A 16,670-nucleotide genomic window follows, 5' to 3' on the forward strand; every position below is an offset into this window, starting at 1 on the left:
CTCTAAATGGATTTATGCTTTGATCCATAATGGGTAAGATCAATACATATCATGGGTATGACCAATATACCTTACAATGGTAGTGTCTAAATAAAAACAGCCACCTTAACAAATTCTGCCGGAAGAGACTGCTGCATACTTCCTTCAGCGTTCATCTGGATGAAGAATCCCCGGGCAGTGCTGAAACTTGTTCTTAATGGCAAGCTATAGTTGTCAGATAGCTGTGATATCATTCCTGTATACAAATAAAACTTTGTAGGTTTTTAACATGGTTCCTTCTAGCATCAGCCTGTCTGGTTGGACAAGAAAAAATTTAGACCAGAACTCCAGCCAAATGCATTTTATTGTTTTGGACACAGTGGCAAAGGGTTAGAACTTTCAGCAGGATTCTATTTTTTTATGGTCATTGATGAGGACATTTCTCCTAGCCTTCTATCTTAGTGACCCCATAGGAAATAACAGGCAGACTTTCCAACTGCAAGCAGCAGCAAACATTTTCCTTCTCATACTAAAACAGAGTCCTCACTGCTGTCCTTGTCCACACTGGGAGATTTGCACTTCATTCCTTTTCTGATGAATCTTACTAATGTTGATACAGCAATAAAAACTCTACAGCAGCTTCCCCACTCTTTCCAAAACTAAAACCCCTTTATTCTGGCTGAAGTCCCTCATTAAAAGTCACGAGTTACCTGAGAAAAGTGAAACTCTACTCTTGTTGCATAATTCCTTCCTTAGCTTTTTCATATCATGAAGACTTAGGCTTCTTTCACACGGTTCGCTTCCGTAGGCGGATCCATGCTGCTCAGCAGGGAATCGATACACAGATCCCAGCTGAGCAGGCAGGTGACAGCTCCCTCTCCGCTCTGTGTGCAGACAGGGAGGTGTCAGAGCCCCATGCATCTCTATGGGGGAATCGGATGAGAGCGGACCGATTTCACGGACAGGATCGGATGCGGATGCCAGAGGGTGTCAGCGTAGATGTCTCCGCTGACATCCACTGCCCCATAGGGATGCATGGAGGATCCAATCAGATCCGCCTAAAAAACTGACAGGCGGATCTGATCGGATCGCTCGTGTGAAAGGATCCTTACTGCTTTAATAAGCATTCATACACACATATATATATATATATATATATATGTATATATATATAGATACACATATACATACATATACACATACACACACATATATATGTATATATACACATACAAAGTATCTCACAAAAGTGAGTACACCCCTCACCAGGGCCAGATTAAGAGCATCATAGGCTTGGTGCTGAGGATTTTGAAGGGCCTTAAGGGCCGTGCCTTGGCATGCACCCAGAGGAGGAAGGGTGCAGCCATGCATGCCTAATTCAACATGGGATGCTGTCTCTGAAGCCCATAAACACATCCATGCATCGGCAACTGTCCCTCCTTGTCCGGCCTTCGTGCTGTGTGGGGAGGTTCTGAGGGAGCTGTCTGGGGAAGCGAGCATAGAAGCCAGACTTCTGTGTTTACAAGTGACAGAAGAGCGGTCACAGTGAATATGGCCAACCCGGGGCCTATATAAAGGTAGGGGCCTGGAGCTGCAGCTCCAATAGCCCCTATGTTAATCTGGCCCTGCCCCTCACATTTTTCTAAATGTTTTATTATATCTTTTCATGTGACAACACTGAGGAAATGACACTTTGCTACAATGTAAAGTAGTGAGTGTACAGCTTGTATAACAGCGTAAATGTGTTGTCCCCTCAGAATAACTCAACACACAGCCATTAATGTCTAAACTGCTGAGCACATGCACTTAACTTCTTTGGTCGACCATGGCAAGGCCTGTTCTGAGTGGAACCTGTCCTGTTAAACCACTTTATGGTCTTAGCCACCTTGCTGCAGCTCAGTTTCAGGGTCTTGGCAATCTTCTTACAGCCTAGGCCATCTTTATGTAGAGCAACAATTATTTTTTGCAGATCCTCAGAGAGTTCTTTGCCATGAGGTGCCATGTTGAACTTTCAGTGACCAGTATGAGAGAGTGAGAGCGATAACACCAAATTAAACACACTTGCTCCCCATTCACACCTGAGACCTTGTAACACTAACGTGTCACATGACACCGGGGAGGGAAAATGGCTAATTGGTCCCAATTTGGACATTTTCACTTAGGGGTTTACTCACTTTTGTTTTCAGTGGTTTAGACATGAATGGCTGTGTGTTGAGTTATTTTGAGGAGGCAACAAATGTATACAAGCTGTACACTCACTACTTTACATTGTAACAAAGTGTCATTTCTTCAGTGTTGTCACATGAAAAGATATAAAATATTTACAAAAATGTGAGGGGTGTACTCATTTTGTGAGATACTGAATATACATATATAATATACAGGCATAACATATAAACATATATATTAATATACAGCCTTTAAATTGAATGTTTGGTCAAAAATTAAAAACACATATTCAGTATAATATATGCATACGTCCTCGCGTTTTGTCTCTTTAATAGTGCTGCAAGTGCAGAAAAACACCTACCAGAAATCCAGTGAGCTCCTAACTTCCTGTGTTGAGCTGACAATGCAAATTTGTTTCTGCACCGAAAGACTTGCAGACAGTGTTGTCAGCCCTGTCCAGTTCCCCCCCTGCTGAACAACAGAACATCTCCTACTTTTGCTATGGAGATGAAGTAGAGGGTGGTGTTCAGTAATACATAGTTACGTGGTTGGTGGGGTTGAAAAAAGACACCAGTCCAACCTATGATATGTGTGTGCGTTTATGTCAACAGTACATTGTATATCCCTGTATGTTGTGGTCGTTAAGGTGCCCATCTAATATTTTTTTGAAATTATCAATGCTCCCTGCTGATACCACTGTTTGTGGAAGAGAATTCCACATACTTACCGCTCTGACAGTAAAGAACCCTCTATGCAGTTTAAGGTTAACCAATTTGCTTCTAATTTTAGTAAATGGCGGCGTGTCTTTTTAAATTCCCTTTTCATGGAAACGTTTTTTCCCTATGCTAGGGTCACCAGTACATTATTTATACATCAATATCCTATTCCCTTTCAAGCGTTTCCTCTCCAGAGAGAATAAGTTCAATGCTTGTAGCCTTTCCCCATAGCTGAAGTCCTCCAGTCCCTTTATTCGTTTTGTTGCTCTTCTCTGGACTCTCTCCAGTTCCAGCACATCCTTCCTGAGGACCGGTGCGCAGAACTGGATGGCATACTCAAGGTGCGGCCAGACCAGAGTCTTGTAGAGTGGGAGAATTATTGATTTGATCTCTGGAGTGAATCCCCCTTTTAATGCATGCCAATATTCTGTTGGCTTTGCTTGCAGCAGCCTGGAATTGCATGCCATTGCTGAGCCTGTCATCTACTAGCACCCCCCCTCCCAAGTTTTTTTTACATCCTAGATTCTCCTAGAGGTTCCCAGAGTAATTTGCATTCATATTTTTGGCACCCAAATGCATTACCTTACATTTTTGAACATTTGCCATGTAGTTGCCCACCCAAGTAATTTGTTCAGGTCTTCTTGCAAGGTTTCCACATCCTGCATAGAAGTTGTTGACCTGCTTAGCTTAACATCGTCTGCAAATACTAAGATTGAGCTGTTTATCCCATACTATAGATCCTTTATGAATAAATTAAACAGGATTGGTCCCAGGACAGATCCTTGGGGGACCCCACTTTCCACACCAGACCATTCAGAGTACTCCCCATTTTTTTACCACCCTTTGGACTTGCTCCTGTAGGCAGTTTTCAATCCAAGTACTCACCCTATGGTCCATACCTACGTACCTTAGTTTGTACAGTTAATGTGTCTGGGGAACTGTATCTAATGCCTTTCAAAAATCCAGATACGCCACATCCACAGACCTTCATCCACAGACCTTCCTTTATCTAGATAGTAATCCAAATGAACAAAAAACTTCATAGGGCTGACAACACTACTTGGAATTCCAGTACAACAGAGGCACTGTTTTGTCAGCTCAAACAGCAAATTAGGAGCCCATTGAATTTTTTGTCAGATCAACGGGTGTTTTTCTGTACTTGTCGCATTTAAATGAATAAAACATGGGGAAATGTGCATGTATTGCATGGATGTACTGAATATGTTTTTATTTTATTCTGTTAAACATACATTTTAAGTGGTTGAACAGAAGAGTGGCAGTCTGTGTTAGAAAATGAGTGCACTTTAACAAAAAGTGCATTTATCCTTTTTGCCCTGTGCCCTGATTAAAATTACCACCCCCCACCTCCCTCTTAACAGGTGCATACTTACCTAGATTCAACAGTAGTGGTCTCTGGTAATTGTTTACATACAGTGTCACAAGTCTCACATTCCTGGCCATGCCTGTGCACTTCAGCCTCATAGGCTTCTATGGGGCTATACCTTGAAGCCAGAGAAGAAGAAGGACAGCCCCATGGTAGTCTAAGAGGCTGAAATGAGCAGGTGCAGCCAGGATGTAAACAATCACCAAAGGCTGCAAGGTAGGTATGCATCCAGGATGGAAGGGTTAGGTTAGGTCAGGGCATGGGGGCAAAAATGATAAATGCACTTTGTTCTAATGTGCAATTATCCTTTAACAACTCTTTTAGTGTGAAGCATTAGTCACACGATTTGTAGTTCCCATTGTCAGCTTCTGAGTGACCATTACTGGAGTCTGCAGTAAAAATAAGGTCTATGGTGGTTTACAGCAAGAGATCATGCTGTAATGCTAAGGAGATGAAGGGGCCTCCGTACTGACTAACACCATGTAGGTTGGATTGGTCAGGTGTAGATAATGCTAGCTGTGTATTCCCAGAACATTTAGGTTTGCATTTAAGGTGTTCCTGAGTTCCTTCAGAGCTACTTCTGACTTCCTTATCGGCGGTTTCTTTTGCATTCTCTTTAAAGAGGAACTACAGTCTGCTTACATCATTTGTAAAAAAATCTTTGCCATTCTGAAGCTTCCCTTCAACCACTTTGCATATCATTTTCTATTTACTGTGATTCTGTACTTGCCAAATATGCTGCAGAAATCTCCACTAAGTCTGGAAGCAGCGATTTTAACTGCTGAAGCTGCTGCCTGTTCACTTCCTGGATTTACACAGAGGCGCGCAAACACACACACGCATAATATATATATATGTACATACACACATACACACACACACACTCACACTACTGCTTGCCTGCACATTTCTCCTCTCTTGAGGGCTACTCATGGATCTCTGCAGTCTCCTGTTATCTCAGCCCTTATCCAGCTCCCTCCAGCTTTCCTATGACTCATCCCTTCCTCCCTTGCTGGCAAACTCTCACAAGAGTGAGAGAGAGCTGTGCATGATGTAATTAGCCCTAGGCTAATGACCAGACAAGAAAGAGGAAGTGGGCTGTATAAGGTATTTACTGGCAGAAAAAATGGGATTTTTGACTTACCATAAAATCCATTTCCCTGATGTTCAGTGACAGACACAGCTCCTGATATTCTAAACCATTGGGTTATACTGCCCCCTACAGGAGTAGGAAACTAGGCAGCAAAAAAGTCTGGCTACGCCTATGGGCAGTCCCAGGGGGTATACTCCCTCTCTCTGCTATAGATACTTAGTTTTGTTACAAGCAGTGTCAGAGAAAATACAAATCCACAGAGGAGTTGGCGCTGGAAACGCAGCATGGACCCTAAATCCTGCGCCAGTGACGTCATCCACTCGCGACGCATTTCAGAGCATGTGCCGTGAAGACAGTAACTCCACAGCGCGCTCCTTCTTCAAGCTGGATGAGGACAATGGACAGAATTCTATAATATATATATAGATAGATAGATATATCTATAGATAGATATATATATATATATATCTATATATATATATATATATATATATATATATATATATATATCTAATATATATATATAGCTAAAACGCCACCTAGTGGTTAAACAAATTGTGTACATTACATACTTCAATCTAATACATACCTTCTATAAAAATGGAAATAAATAATTTAAAATGTTTAAATCGGGAAAAAGACAATTAAGATCCTTAATGGGAGTTTATATATGGGTGTTAGCATAAACCTATACTCAAAAATGTTTTTGGTGTTTTCAAATCTGTAGGTCTAAAACAAAATTATATTTGGTGTTCCATTGAAAATAATGGATATGAAAATGAAAGAAAATGAAGGAAGGAAACAATAGAGACACAATATAGACCAACAATAAATGCTCTTACACTCATATGTGTGGAAAGAGTTCTTTATGGTTTAAATAAGTAGGAATATAAGGCTAAAAGAGAGTGGCAATACCCTAGAGAGATCTTATAGAATGGTGGCCACTTCTAATTCTTCATTGAGGCCTCCTGGCAACAAGGAATCTAAGGAATAGATCCAAAAAGTCTCTCTTTCACATAGCCTAAAGAACCTCTCTGCACTAGGTAGGTGGTTAGGCATCTGTTCAATGATCCATACCTCCAGTCCCGAGGTTGATTGATGATGATATTGCTGGAAATGGCATGGAATAATATGTTTGTCTTTGTCTTTATTTTTACCACCCTGTATTAATCTTCGATGCTCACTAAAACGCTGTCCGAGTGGGCGTATTGTTCTACCTACATACAAAAGTTTGCACGGACACATTATACAGTATACCACGTGGTCAGAGGAAAAGTTGCAAAAATCCTCAAGCTGAATAGTATTGTTTTTGGTGGTGAATTGTTTCTTACCATGTGTAACAAAGGCACATGTTTTACAAAGAGCCTTTTTACACTGGTACATTCCTACCAACGGGAAAAGACAGAGCCTGGGGGGGCCTATGATGGGTTTAGACTTTAATTTACTAGGAGCTATTTTACTTTTCAGGTTGGGTGCCTTTCTATAGGTAATCCTACGCTAAGAAGGCAAAAGAGGTTTGAATTTTGGATCCTCCATAAGGATATTCTAATGTCTTCTGAAGATTTGCACCATTGGCTTGTGTTTGGGATGGAATCTAGTGATGAATTTCGTAGATCCATCAAAGGGTTTACTTTCTTTTTTGGGGGGAATTCCTTCCAGATAGTGGCCTTGAGACTGTTGAATCAGGGATTCTGGGTACCCTTTTTCTCTACGCCTTTCAGCCATAATAGTACTTTGTTCCTGCTGTGAAGTGCAGTTGTGTCTTAACCGGCACAACTGCCCTCGAGGAATATTTTGAGTCCATTTTTGATAATGGCAACTTTTGTAATGTAAAGGTGAATTCCCAGCTGTAGTTTTAAAATGATTTTTGGCATGTATAGCGCCTTCTTTATGATACAGCTCTAAATCTAGAAAAGTCAAACTGGAAGAGTCAAACACGTGTAAAGGCAAGATGGAAGGGGTTGTCATTACAATGGGATACAAAGTTAAGGGCTTGTTGGGGACTACCTTCCCAGATGATAATTATATCATCTATGTATCTCCCAAAAAACAAAGTTAGATGCTTAGAAAAGGATTGTTGTTCCATATATATATATCTGTATTCCCAAAACCCCATTGCGAGATTTGCATATGAGAGTGCAAAAATTTGCACATATGGCTGTACCTTGTATTTGTAGATAGAATTGATCATCAAAAACAAAATACTGGGATCTTCAGACAAAAAAATGGTCTGGGGCTGTTAATCCGTAATTATGTGGGATGGATGTGTATAGTGAGCTTGCATCCAGTGACATCCAGTGATAGGACTCCTCCCACCGATATGGCCGAACGAGCTCTAAAAGGTGGATACCATCCCTGATGTAGGATTGCAGACCCTGAGCTGGAGGCTGCAAAAAAATGATCAATATATATGGAGAAAGTGGATGTAATACTCTCCATAGCCACAATTATTGGTCTTCCTGGTGGAATAATGGGGTTTTTATGAAAGTAGGGAGTACAATATTCTTCCCTACTAAGAAAAGAAACTTTGGATTTATTAATGATATTTGATAACCGAGCCTTGTTAATTAATGAATGTGCTTCTATTCTGTACTCTAAGAGTGGATCTTTAGCTAACTTCTTTATGTATTGGTATCCGAATGCAGTCTATTAGCTTCTGATATGTACTTGTCTCTATCTTGAATGACTATGCCTGCACCCTTATCAGCAGTTTTGATGATGATGGATTTATTTCGAATTAAGATGGAAAGCGCTTGTCTTTCTGATGATGTAGTGGCAGTGGTGGGAGCTTCACATAGTCTTAATAGATCAGAATATACTACTAAGATAGAGGCCTTTTGCTTGATAAGGGTAAAATGTTATTTCGGTTTAAGAGAAATGGATGGGGAACTACTGAGGTATTCAGTGAAAAGTTCCAAATCTGCAATAGAATGATCTCTGTACAGATCTTCTAATATCTCCAGAAGGTCTTTATCATGATCAAAAATGAGATCTGATGACAAGGAAGTTTCCACGTCACAGACTCCTGTAGAGGTTTCTGTCATTGACATGTTACTATTTTTACTGGATTTGATGTGATTAAATCTTTTTAAAGTAAGGCTTCTGATATAAAGGTTAAGATCTTTAAATGATAAAAAGGGATCAGGTTTATTTGAGGGGGCAAAATTTCTATACTCATGGGAAATGTGAGTTTTTTTATGTAGCTTGCAACTCACCATTAACCACTTAAGCCCCAGAAGATTTTACCCCCTTCCTGACCAGGGCCTATTTTGCGATTCAGCACTGCGTGACTTTAACGGACAATTGCGCGGTCGTCCGACGCTGTACCTAAACAAATTTGACGTCCTTTTTTTCCCACAAACAGAGCTTTCTTTTGGTGGTATTTGATCACCTGTGCAATTTTTTGATCATGCGCTATAAACAAAAAAAGAGCGTCAATTTTGCAAAAATAACAATATTTTTCACATTTTTTTATATGAAATTCCCCCAAAAAAATGTAAAAATCTAAATTTTTTAACATTTTCGGCCAATTTGTTTTATGCTACACATGTTTGGTAAAAAAAAAAAAAAAAATCGCAAAAAGCGTATTTTGATTGGTTTGCGCAAAAGTTATCGCGTTTACTAACAAAGGGAAAGATTTTTGTCATTTTTGGTTGTTTTTTTTTAAACGGGTAATGGCGGCGATCTGCGATTTTTTTTGTGGGACTGCGACATTGCAGCAGACAGATCGGACCCTTGACTGACATTTTTGACACTTATGGGGTTACCAGTGACATTGCTACAGTAATCAGTGCTATACATATGCACTGTTACTGTAAAATGACACTGGCAGTGAAGGGGTTAACTTTTTTTTAGAGGGAGGGGTTATGTGTGTCCCTAGGGGCGTGATTCTAACTGTGATTGGCTGTGACTTGAGGTGTAGGAACAGTGATCAACGGTCCTACATAGTAGAACCGTATGATCACTATTCCTACACAGGGGAGAATGACAGGCGGCTTGTTTACATCAGCCACCTGCCTTTCTCCCTCTCCACCCGACGATCGCGAGTGACCAGCGGACATCGGGTCCGCCAGTCACACGCGCGCGGGGGGGGGGGGGGTCCGTGGGCGCGCGCTCGCTCCCTAGACCCTCACAGGCTAGCGACGTAGTACTACGTCGCTTTGCCTGTGAGGGGCTGACCGCCGCAGTAAATAGTGGTGTGGCGGTCGGCAAGCGGTTAAGAGTGTATTTACAGTCTGCATTTAGAGGAGCCTCTGTATTTGTTTTTCTTTCATGTCCTGGGAAAATTGCTTCTGCAATTCCACCCCTTGCTAATGGCTGCCTAAACGTGTGGACTTATTCATTGATGGTGCCCCCAAAAATATTTTGGACACTAAAAGCTTATAAGGACTCTTTATTCACTGCTTTTTGAACTAGCGCCGATTCATCTTACCTGTGTTAAGACTATCAGGAGCTGTGTTCGTCAATGAACGAAAGAGAAAAACATTTTTTACTATCCGAAGTTAAAACAACAAGGGCAGAAGATTTAAAAGATGGAAAGATGAAAACAATGACTGAAGAGCCACTTTAACTTGTACGGGAAAATAAAAGCAGTTTGGATAGAAACAAATGCCTAAGTACACTAGCCCTACCAGAGCACCAAAACTCAGCGGCCCACTAAACTAAACAAAGATGATTTCTCCTCTTTGTGGAAAAATGTAAACTTCTAATATTAAAGAAGCATTCCAACAATAACTCAAGCACAGACATACATGCTCTATGACATAGGCCTTAGGAAATGAATGATGATTCAGAAAGAGAAGGTGCTCTCAGAACTTTTGATCAATACCAGCAATGTCATCTACGATTTCTGCATACGTTCTTCGAGCAATGTCGAGGAACTCGCTAATGTTCGGCTTAACTGCATAACACTTCTGAGTTCTCATATTGAGGCATCCTCTGATGTATCTGGTGTCATCATTAATGACTGTTCGAATTTTTTCAAGTAGAAGATCAAACCTGGTAAAGATAACAAAAGCAGAATAAAGTGAAACACCAGATTTGTTGAGAAAGAAACAGACAATCTAACCAAGGCCAATTCTATACAAAGGAAGGATCTGAGCAAACATTCCTTCAGGCTACTAAAACAGGGGTGTCCAATGCAGCTTCTTTCTAAATAAGTCCAATATGGATGTTTTGGGGCAGATTTGCTATTATGTTTAAATCATTGTGTGATTATTCACTTCCATCATCCAAATGACATAAAATGCAAATACCTGTTTATTTTGAATACACAATCATGTGTAGATGTGTTTCACATAATTGGATAATTAAAGTTTATATTCACACCATTTTTTGGGGGAAGACTCAATCCGTTTAGTACGTAATCCCATTCATCTGTATAATTACAATCTGAGTGCTGCAGTAAAATGATTTTAGACATGCTGGTACAAATACTCCACCAAAGACTAAACTCCCAGTGCAGTAAATGCAGCTGCATAGATAGTGCTACAATATTTTACACCTAGTGAAAAGACAAATAATGTTGGGACCTTTTACTATCTTTACTCTTGTAATAACGTTTCAAGGAGGTGTGAGCAAATCTACAAGTTTTAATTTTCCAGACATTTCTGCAAAAACTGAAGATTTCTGCAAGATTTCACCAAAATGCATTGGAGTCATTAGGGAATGTAAAGTTAAAACTGAACTCCGGGAATAATATTATCTAAATAATAGATCTAAATAAGAGCCATGTGTATTCCTAGTTGAACCTTGGTGCTCTTTGTGTATTTAACAGGAGGTTCCTGTAATAAAGACCAGTCACTGCTGTTCTCTCTCCTTGTGCAGGGTGACTGGTCTTGTCTCCGCCCCCTTCTATAGTTTTGCCAGGTAGCCTGTGATGGGGGGAGCCTGCTAGGTCCCTACCACAGCTCTGCTCTCTGCACAGACTATGTACAGCACAGTGATGATGTCACTGATTTTCCTAGGAAATATCTGGCTATTTAAAGGCACAGAAAAAGTACACATAAAGCGGATTTATATCCTTTGTGGCTACTGAGTTATATACAGTGCCTTGAAAAAAGTATTCATTCCCTTGAAATTTTTGCCACATTTTTTTATGTTACAACCAAAAATGTAATGTATTTTAATGGGATTTTATGTGATAGACCAACACAAAGTGACACATAATTGTGAAGAGGAAGGGAAATGATAAATGTTTTTCAACATTTTTAAAAAATAAATATCTAAAAATTGCGGCGTTGATTTGTATTCAGCCCCCTTTACTCTGATAGCCCTAACTAAAATCGAGTGGAGCCAATTACCTTCAGAAGTCACCGAATTAATAAATAAATAGTGTGTGTAATTTAATCTCAGTATAAATACAGCTTTTCTGTGAAGCCCTCAGAGGTTTGTTAGAGAACTTTAGTGAACAAACAGCATCATGAAAATGTTAGATTATGAAAAAAATATCCCAAGCTTTGAACATCTCACGGAGCACTGTTCAATCCATTATCCAAAAATGTAAAGAGTATGGCACAACTGCAAACCTACCAATACATGGCCGTCCACCTAAACTGACAGGCCGGGCAAGAGAAGCAGCCAAGAGACCCATGGTAACTCTGGAGGACCTGTGAACATCCACAGCTCAGGTGGTAGAATCTGTTCACAGGACAACTATTAGTCGTGCACTCCACAAATCTGGCCTTTATGGAGGAGTGGCAAGAAGAAAGCCATTGTTGAAAGAAAGCCATAAGAAGTCCCGTTTGCAGTTTGTAAGAAGCCATGTGAGGGAAAGAGCAAACATGTGGAAGAAGGTGCTCTGGTCAGATGAGACCAAAATGTAACTTTTTGACCTAAAAGCAAAACGCTATGTGTGGTGGAAAACGAAAACTGCAGATAACCCTGAACACACCATCCCCACCGTGAAACATGGTGGTGGCAGCATCCTGTTGTGGGGATGCTTTCCTTTAGCAGGGATAAGGGAAGCTGGTCAGAGTTGATGGGAAAATGGAGCCAAATACAGGACAATTTTAGAAGAAAACCTGTTAGAGTCTGCAAAAGACTTGAGACTGGGGTGGAGGTTCACCTTCCAGCAGGACAACAACCCCAAACATAAAGCAGGAGCTACAATGGAATGGTTTTGATCAAAGCATATTCAAGTGTTAGAATGACCCAGTCCAGACCTAAATCCAATTAAAAACATGTGGCAAGATTTGAAAAACACTCTAGACGTGCAAAGCTGAAAGAGACATCCCCGAAAAGACTTGCAGCTGTAATTGCAGTGAGAGGCGGTTCTACAAAGTATTGACTCAGGGGGGCTGAATACAAATTCACACACCGGTATTTATTTGTAAAAAATGTTGAAAAACATTTATCATTTTCCTTCCTCTTCATAATTATGTGCCACTTTGTGTTGGTCTATCACATAAAATCCCCAAAAAACACTTATGTTTTTGGTTGTAACATGACAAAATGTGGAAAATTTCAAGGGGTGTGAATACTTTTTCAAGGCACTGTATTTAAAGTAGTAACCCCAAAAATCCTGATCCTCTAAAGCTGCATACACAGCATAGTGCTTGTGCTGTGTCATTTGTTCCACTCTATGTTCTAAAAAACCTGATTAATCCTGCCTGTTCCTGTGCCCCCCTTTGTGTGCTGACCACATTAATCATGGCTGCTGATCCATGAATACCGTGGTCAGGTAACATGGCTCCATCAGCTCTCAGTCTCTCCTTTCTCCCCCTCCCTTCCTGCCTGTCAGCTCGGGAGTCTATGTGTGATCCATCTTCATCCCGCACCTATAGCTGTAACATTACTGAGAAATCCTGTAATCCCCTCTCTAACAGTAAGATATAATGTGCACTATCTGTTATGTTTTAATTATTCCGCAAAATACCTTATTTTTCAGCGCCGCTGGGCGTTCACGTGATCTGCTGGCGCTCTCCTCCCCAGCTCTGAGGACTGCAGCGGGAGATTCCCCACTGATGTCAGCCAGGAGGAGAGCGGCGGGAGGTCACGTAAGCGTCCAGCTGCGCTGTAAATAAGGTATTTTGCGGAATAATGTTAAAAAACACAGATACTGCACATTATATCCTCCTGTAAGAGGGGATTTCTCAGTAGTGACTTTACAACCACTTTAATTAAAAGTGTTTGTGCCCAGAATTTAGCTTTAGAGTGGTTTTGCAGGATGCAATGAGCTTTAAAATGCTCCTGAGGGTTACAAAATCTCTTTTTAGGGATTCTGTTCTTTTGCCATAAACGTCCTTCATTGGCCTTGTTATTTATGTTGTTTTTTTTTTTTTTACAGACAGCGCAAACAAGTAAAATAAAAGTATACAATCAATCGAATACACAAAAAAGGAAAAAAAAAAAAACAAAAATGGGAAAATGGGAAAATGCATAAATTCTGGGTGAAAGTTGCATGAAAACATATAAACTTTACAATATAAACTAGTAGTAAACATTACACTAGTCACCAGGAGCACTTGGAGTGAAGCATGCAGCACCTTTGATCACGTTCACGGATAAAGATTGTTTCAGTTACTACTGTGTCACTTTTTTCACTGTGAATTGGGACTATTTATATTATTATTATAATCACGGTTTACGTTTTGATCTTATCACTTGGCATCACAGTTTATGGATTGATTTAGATTGATTTAGATAAGATTTAGTCACAAAAATTTTTATATATATGGATTGATTTATTCATTTGGCGCAGCAATATTATTTATTTATTTAAAACATATAAACTGACCCCTAATATTTCACACAAATGTAATAAACTAAACTGCCCTAAATACACCTTAAACAAAAAAAAAAAAAAAAAAAAAAAAAAAAACAACCTATCTTGCAAAGTCTTGACAGCTAAATAGGCAATTTTACAGCAAAATCTGTAATTCTGGGGCAAAATCAGTTTTACCTAAATCATTTTGGTCATCCCTAGCCGCATGTATATTAATAAAATGTGTAAAATGGTAAGATCACATGTGACAATACTGTTTAAAAAGGCACTTTCTGCATGCAATATGTTACCACAGTGTGCCCAATGTGTCTTAGAAACTAAAAAAAGCAATGCAAGAGATCTAACTGTACCTAAGAGACATAATGAAACAACCACAAATATTCTAGCCATGTACTTGTATGGGCCCTAAACAATGAGGCATCAAAATACATCAGGTGATCAAGAGAAGTATCTATCCTTGAGGGAAAATAAAGCCTGTAGGTGGGTTAACATGACTAACAACTTGCCTTTCATCCTCTAGAGAAGAATAGTAAGCTTTGAGAAGCGACGTCTTACAGTTTTTCAGTACAGCCTGTAAAAGAAGATTTTTTCTGAATATATAAGGAGTAAATGCCTCGATTTATCTACCTATAGAAAGATTTACACAGACAGCCGGCAGTCTCTCAAAGGTCTTTATAAATGAATGCCTAGGATGTAAATCTGTTCCTAAATCCCATTCCAGTTAATAAGAACAGACAGTGGAGAGAACGGTGATGTATGGAAGTCAGGAACTCTCAAGAGTCAGTCCAGGTTTTGCATTTCTTACTATAGTCAAGTTAAATGATTTCCTGTTAAAGGTAACTGCATTTTACAGATGATTTTTGCTCCTTTACAGAAATATTATTAATAATATTAACAATAATATGAACCCCTTAGGCCCCGTTCACACAGGGGCGATCCGACTTCGGGGGGCGACCTCCGAGGTCGCAGTGCGAGCAGCGCGCCGCGACCTCGGAGCGGCCGCCACGGACTTCGTAACATTGAAGTCTATGGCGGTCGCCTCCGGGTCGCCCCAAAGAAGCTCTGGACCCTTTTTCTAAGTCGGAGCGACTTGTGTCGCTCCTATTAGAACGGGTCCGCAGCTTCCCTATGGAAGGCGACCTACGGTGACCTGTGAGGCGACCAGGTCGCCTCACAGGTCGCCTTAGTGTGAACGGGGACTTATTTGAAGAGGGTAAAACAAACCTGAAATCCCCATTCCAGTGGTGGCCCCCCACAGTGGGTTAAATGCTTTTTAAGTCTAGGGTAATAGGAAAGACAGAGCCGCTCAGGTGTATCAGTCCGACCTGGTGCTGGTAAGACCCGTCATCCGGATAAAGTGCAAGGAAGTAGTGGAACCGCACTCAGGTAGATGAAAGTAAAAGAAATACTTTTTATTCTTCAAATCATATATGGACAGACAGTGCAGGGAACAGGTAATCCAAGGTTAACGCACACACAGCCGCTTACTCATAACCGGTAAATAACTTTAAGTCTAGGGACCAAGGAATAAACTGTAGTAATATTACAGCTTATGCTGGCCATACACGTACAGAAATTTCGGCCGTTTGCAGACTGAACGATTATTCATCGTTCAAAAGCAAAGTATCCACTAACAGATAGAATAAACGTGTTTATATGATCGTTTCCATGTTCATAGTGATCGTTCAATAACAATAAAAACATATAGGAGAGAATATTATTTTCGTTTTGATTATAACATACAGGTATACACTTTAGTTGAAGCGGTAAAAGTTTTCGCTTCGGATCCAACGACATTAGCCGGGCCCATGGTCGAAATCAACGGTAAAGTTGGGTTCACTAACGAATGTCGAACGATCTTTCCCGAAAACGACCAGTTTCGGCTGAAATTCTGTGCGTGTATGGCCAGCTTTCACACTGTAACTGCAGCACTTCTAAAACACACTGTTTTTTAAAAAACGCATAGGGCATTTTAAATAGATTGCATTACAGCGCAGATTCGTCAAAAGTTGGTTGTTAAGAATGCTGTTGGGTGATGGCTCCACTTTAATAACTGTATATTCATTGGTTGTTAAAGTGGAACTTCATTTAGAAAATGAAGTCCAGCTAGATTACTTCAGGCTGGTCCATTTTGCAGGTATAGCTATGTAAAACATTAAAAATAAGTGTCTACACTATTTAAAATCTAGTAATACACTGTCTCACCCTGCTCTGCACATGCTCAGTTGCTCTCCCATGTTAGGGATTTTTATGCACTGAGTTTGTAGAGGCCGAACTGCTGACAGCCTTAGGGGCTTGTTCACACCTGACTAAATTTTTAATGCTTAACAAACGCTTCTAGTATGAGCGTCAGGCTCGTGGTAATGAGCTTTAGTATGGGCGTTAGACTGGCATTTTACAAGCATTAATGAGGAGTTAAAATGCTCCCCAAACGTTCTATGGGCAGTTCTGACATTGAGTCCAGGGTACCCACTTCTGGGCTCCCGTTGTGATTCAGCACCCCAGACCTGGAAGTGTCTGATCACGTGCTAGGTACGTGATCTGGCGCAGAGTGGCCACCCTGCCGCAGTAAATGTATGGTAGGCAGTCCCCAAGTGGTTAACA

At 40.4% G+C, this 16,670-nt stretch overlaps 1 protein-coding gene across 1 annotated transcript in view; it reads right to left on the reverse strand.

The window, feature by feature from the left end:
• The window catches only part of MSH4 (mutS homolog 4), a gene marked incomplete at its 5' end in the record, with an annotated part of 95,529 nt that overhangs the window by 28,717 nt on the left and 50,142 nt on the right, over positions 1–16,670 (reverse strand). The window contains 3 exons of the mRNA XM_082265658.1: positions 105–235; positions 10,170–10,339; positions 14,573–14,637. Of these exons, the coding sequence (XP_082121784.1) occupies positions 105–235; positions 10,170–10,339; positions 14,573–14,637 (366 nt within the window). The remainder of the gene's footprint in view (positions 1–104; positions 236–10,169; positions 10,340–14,572; positions 14,638–16,670) is intronic.

Source organism: Pelophylax lessonae (assembly GCF_965119305.1).
Source record: "Pelophylax lessonae genome assembly, chromosome: 8".
Lineage (NCBI taxonomy): Eukaryota > Metazoa > Chordata > Amphibia > Anura > Ranidae > Pelophylax > Pelophylax lessonae.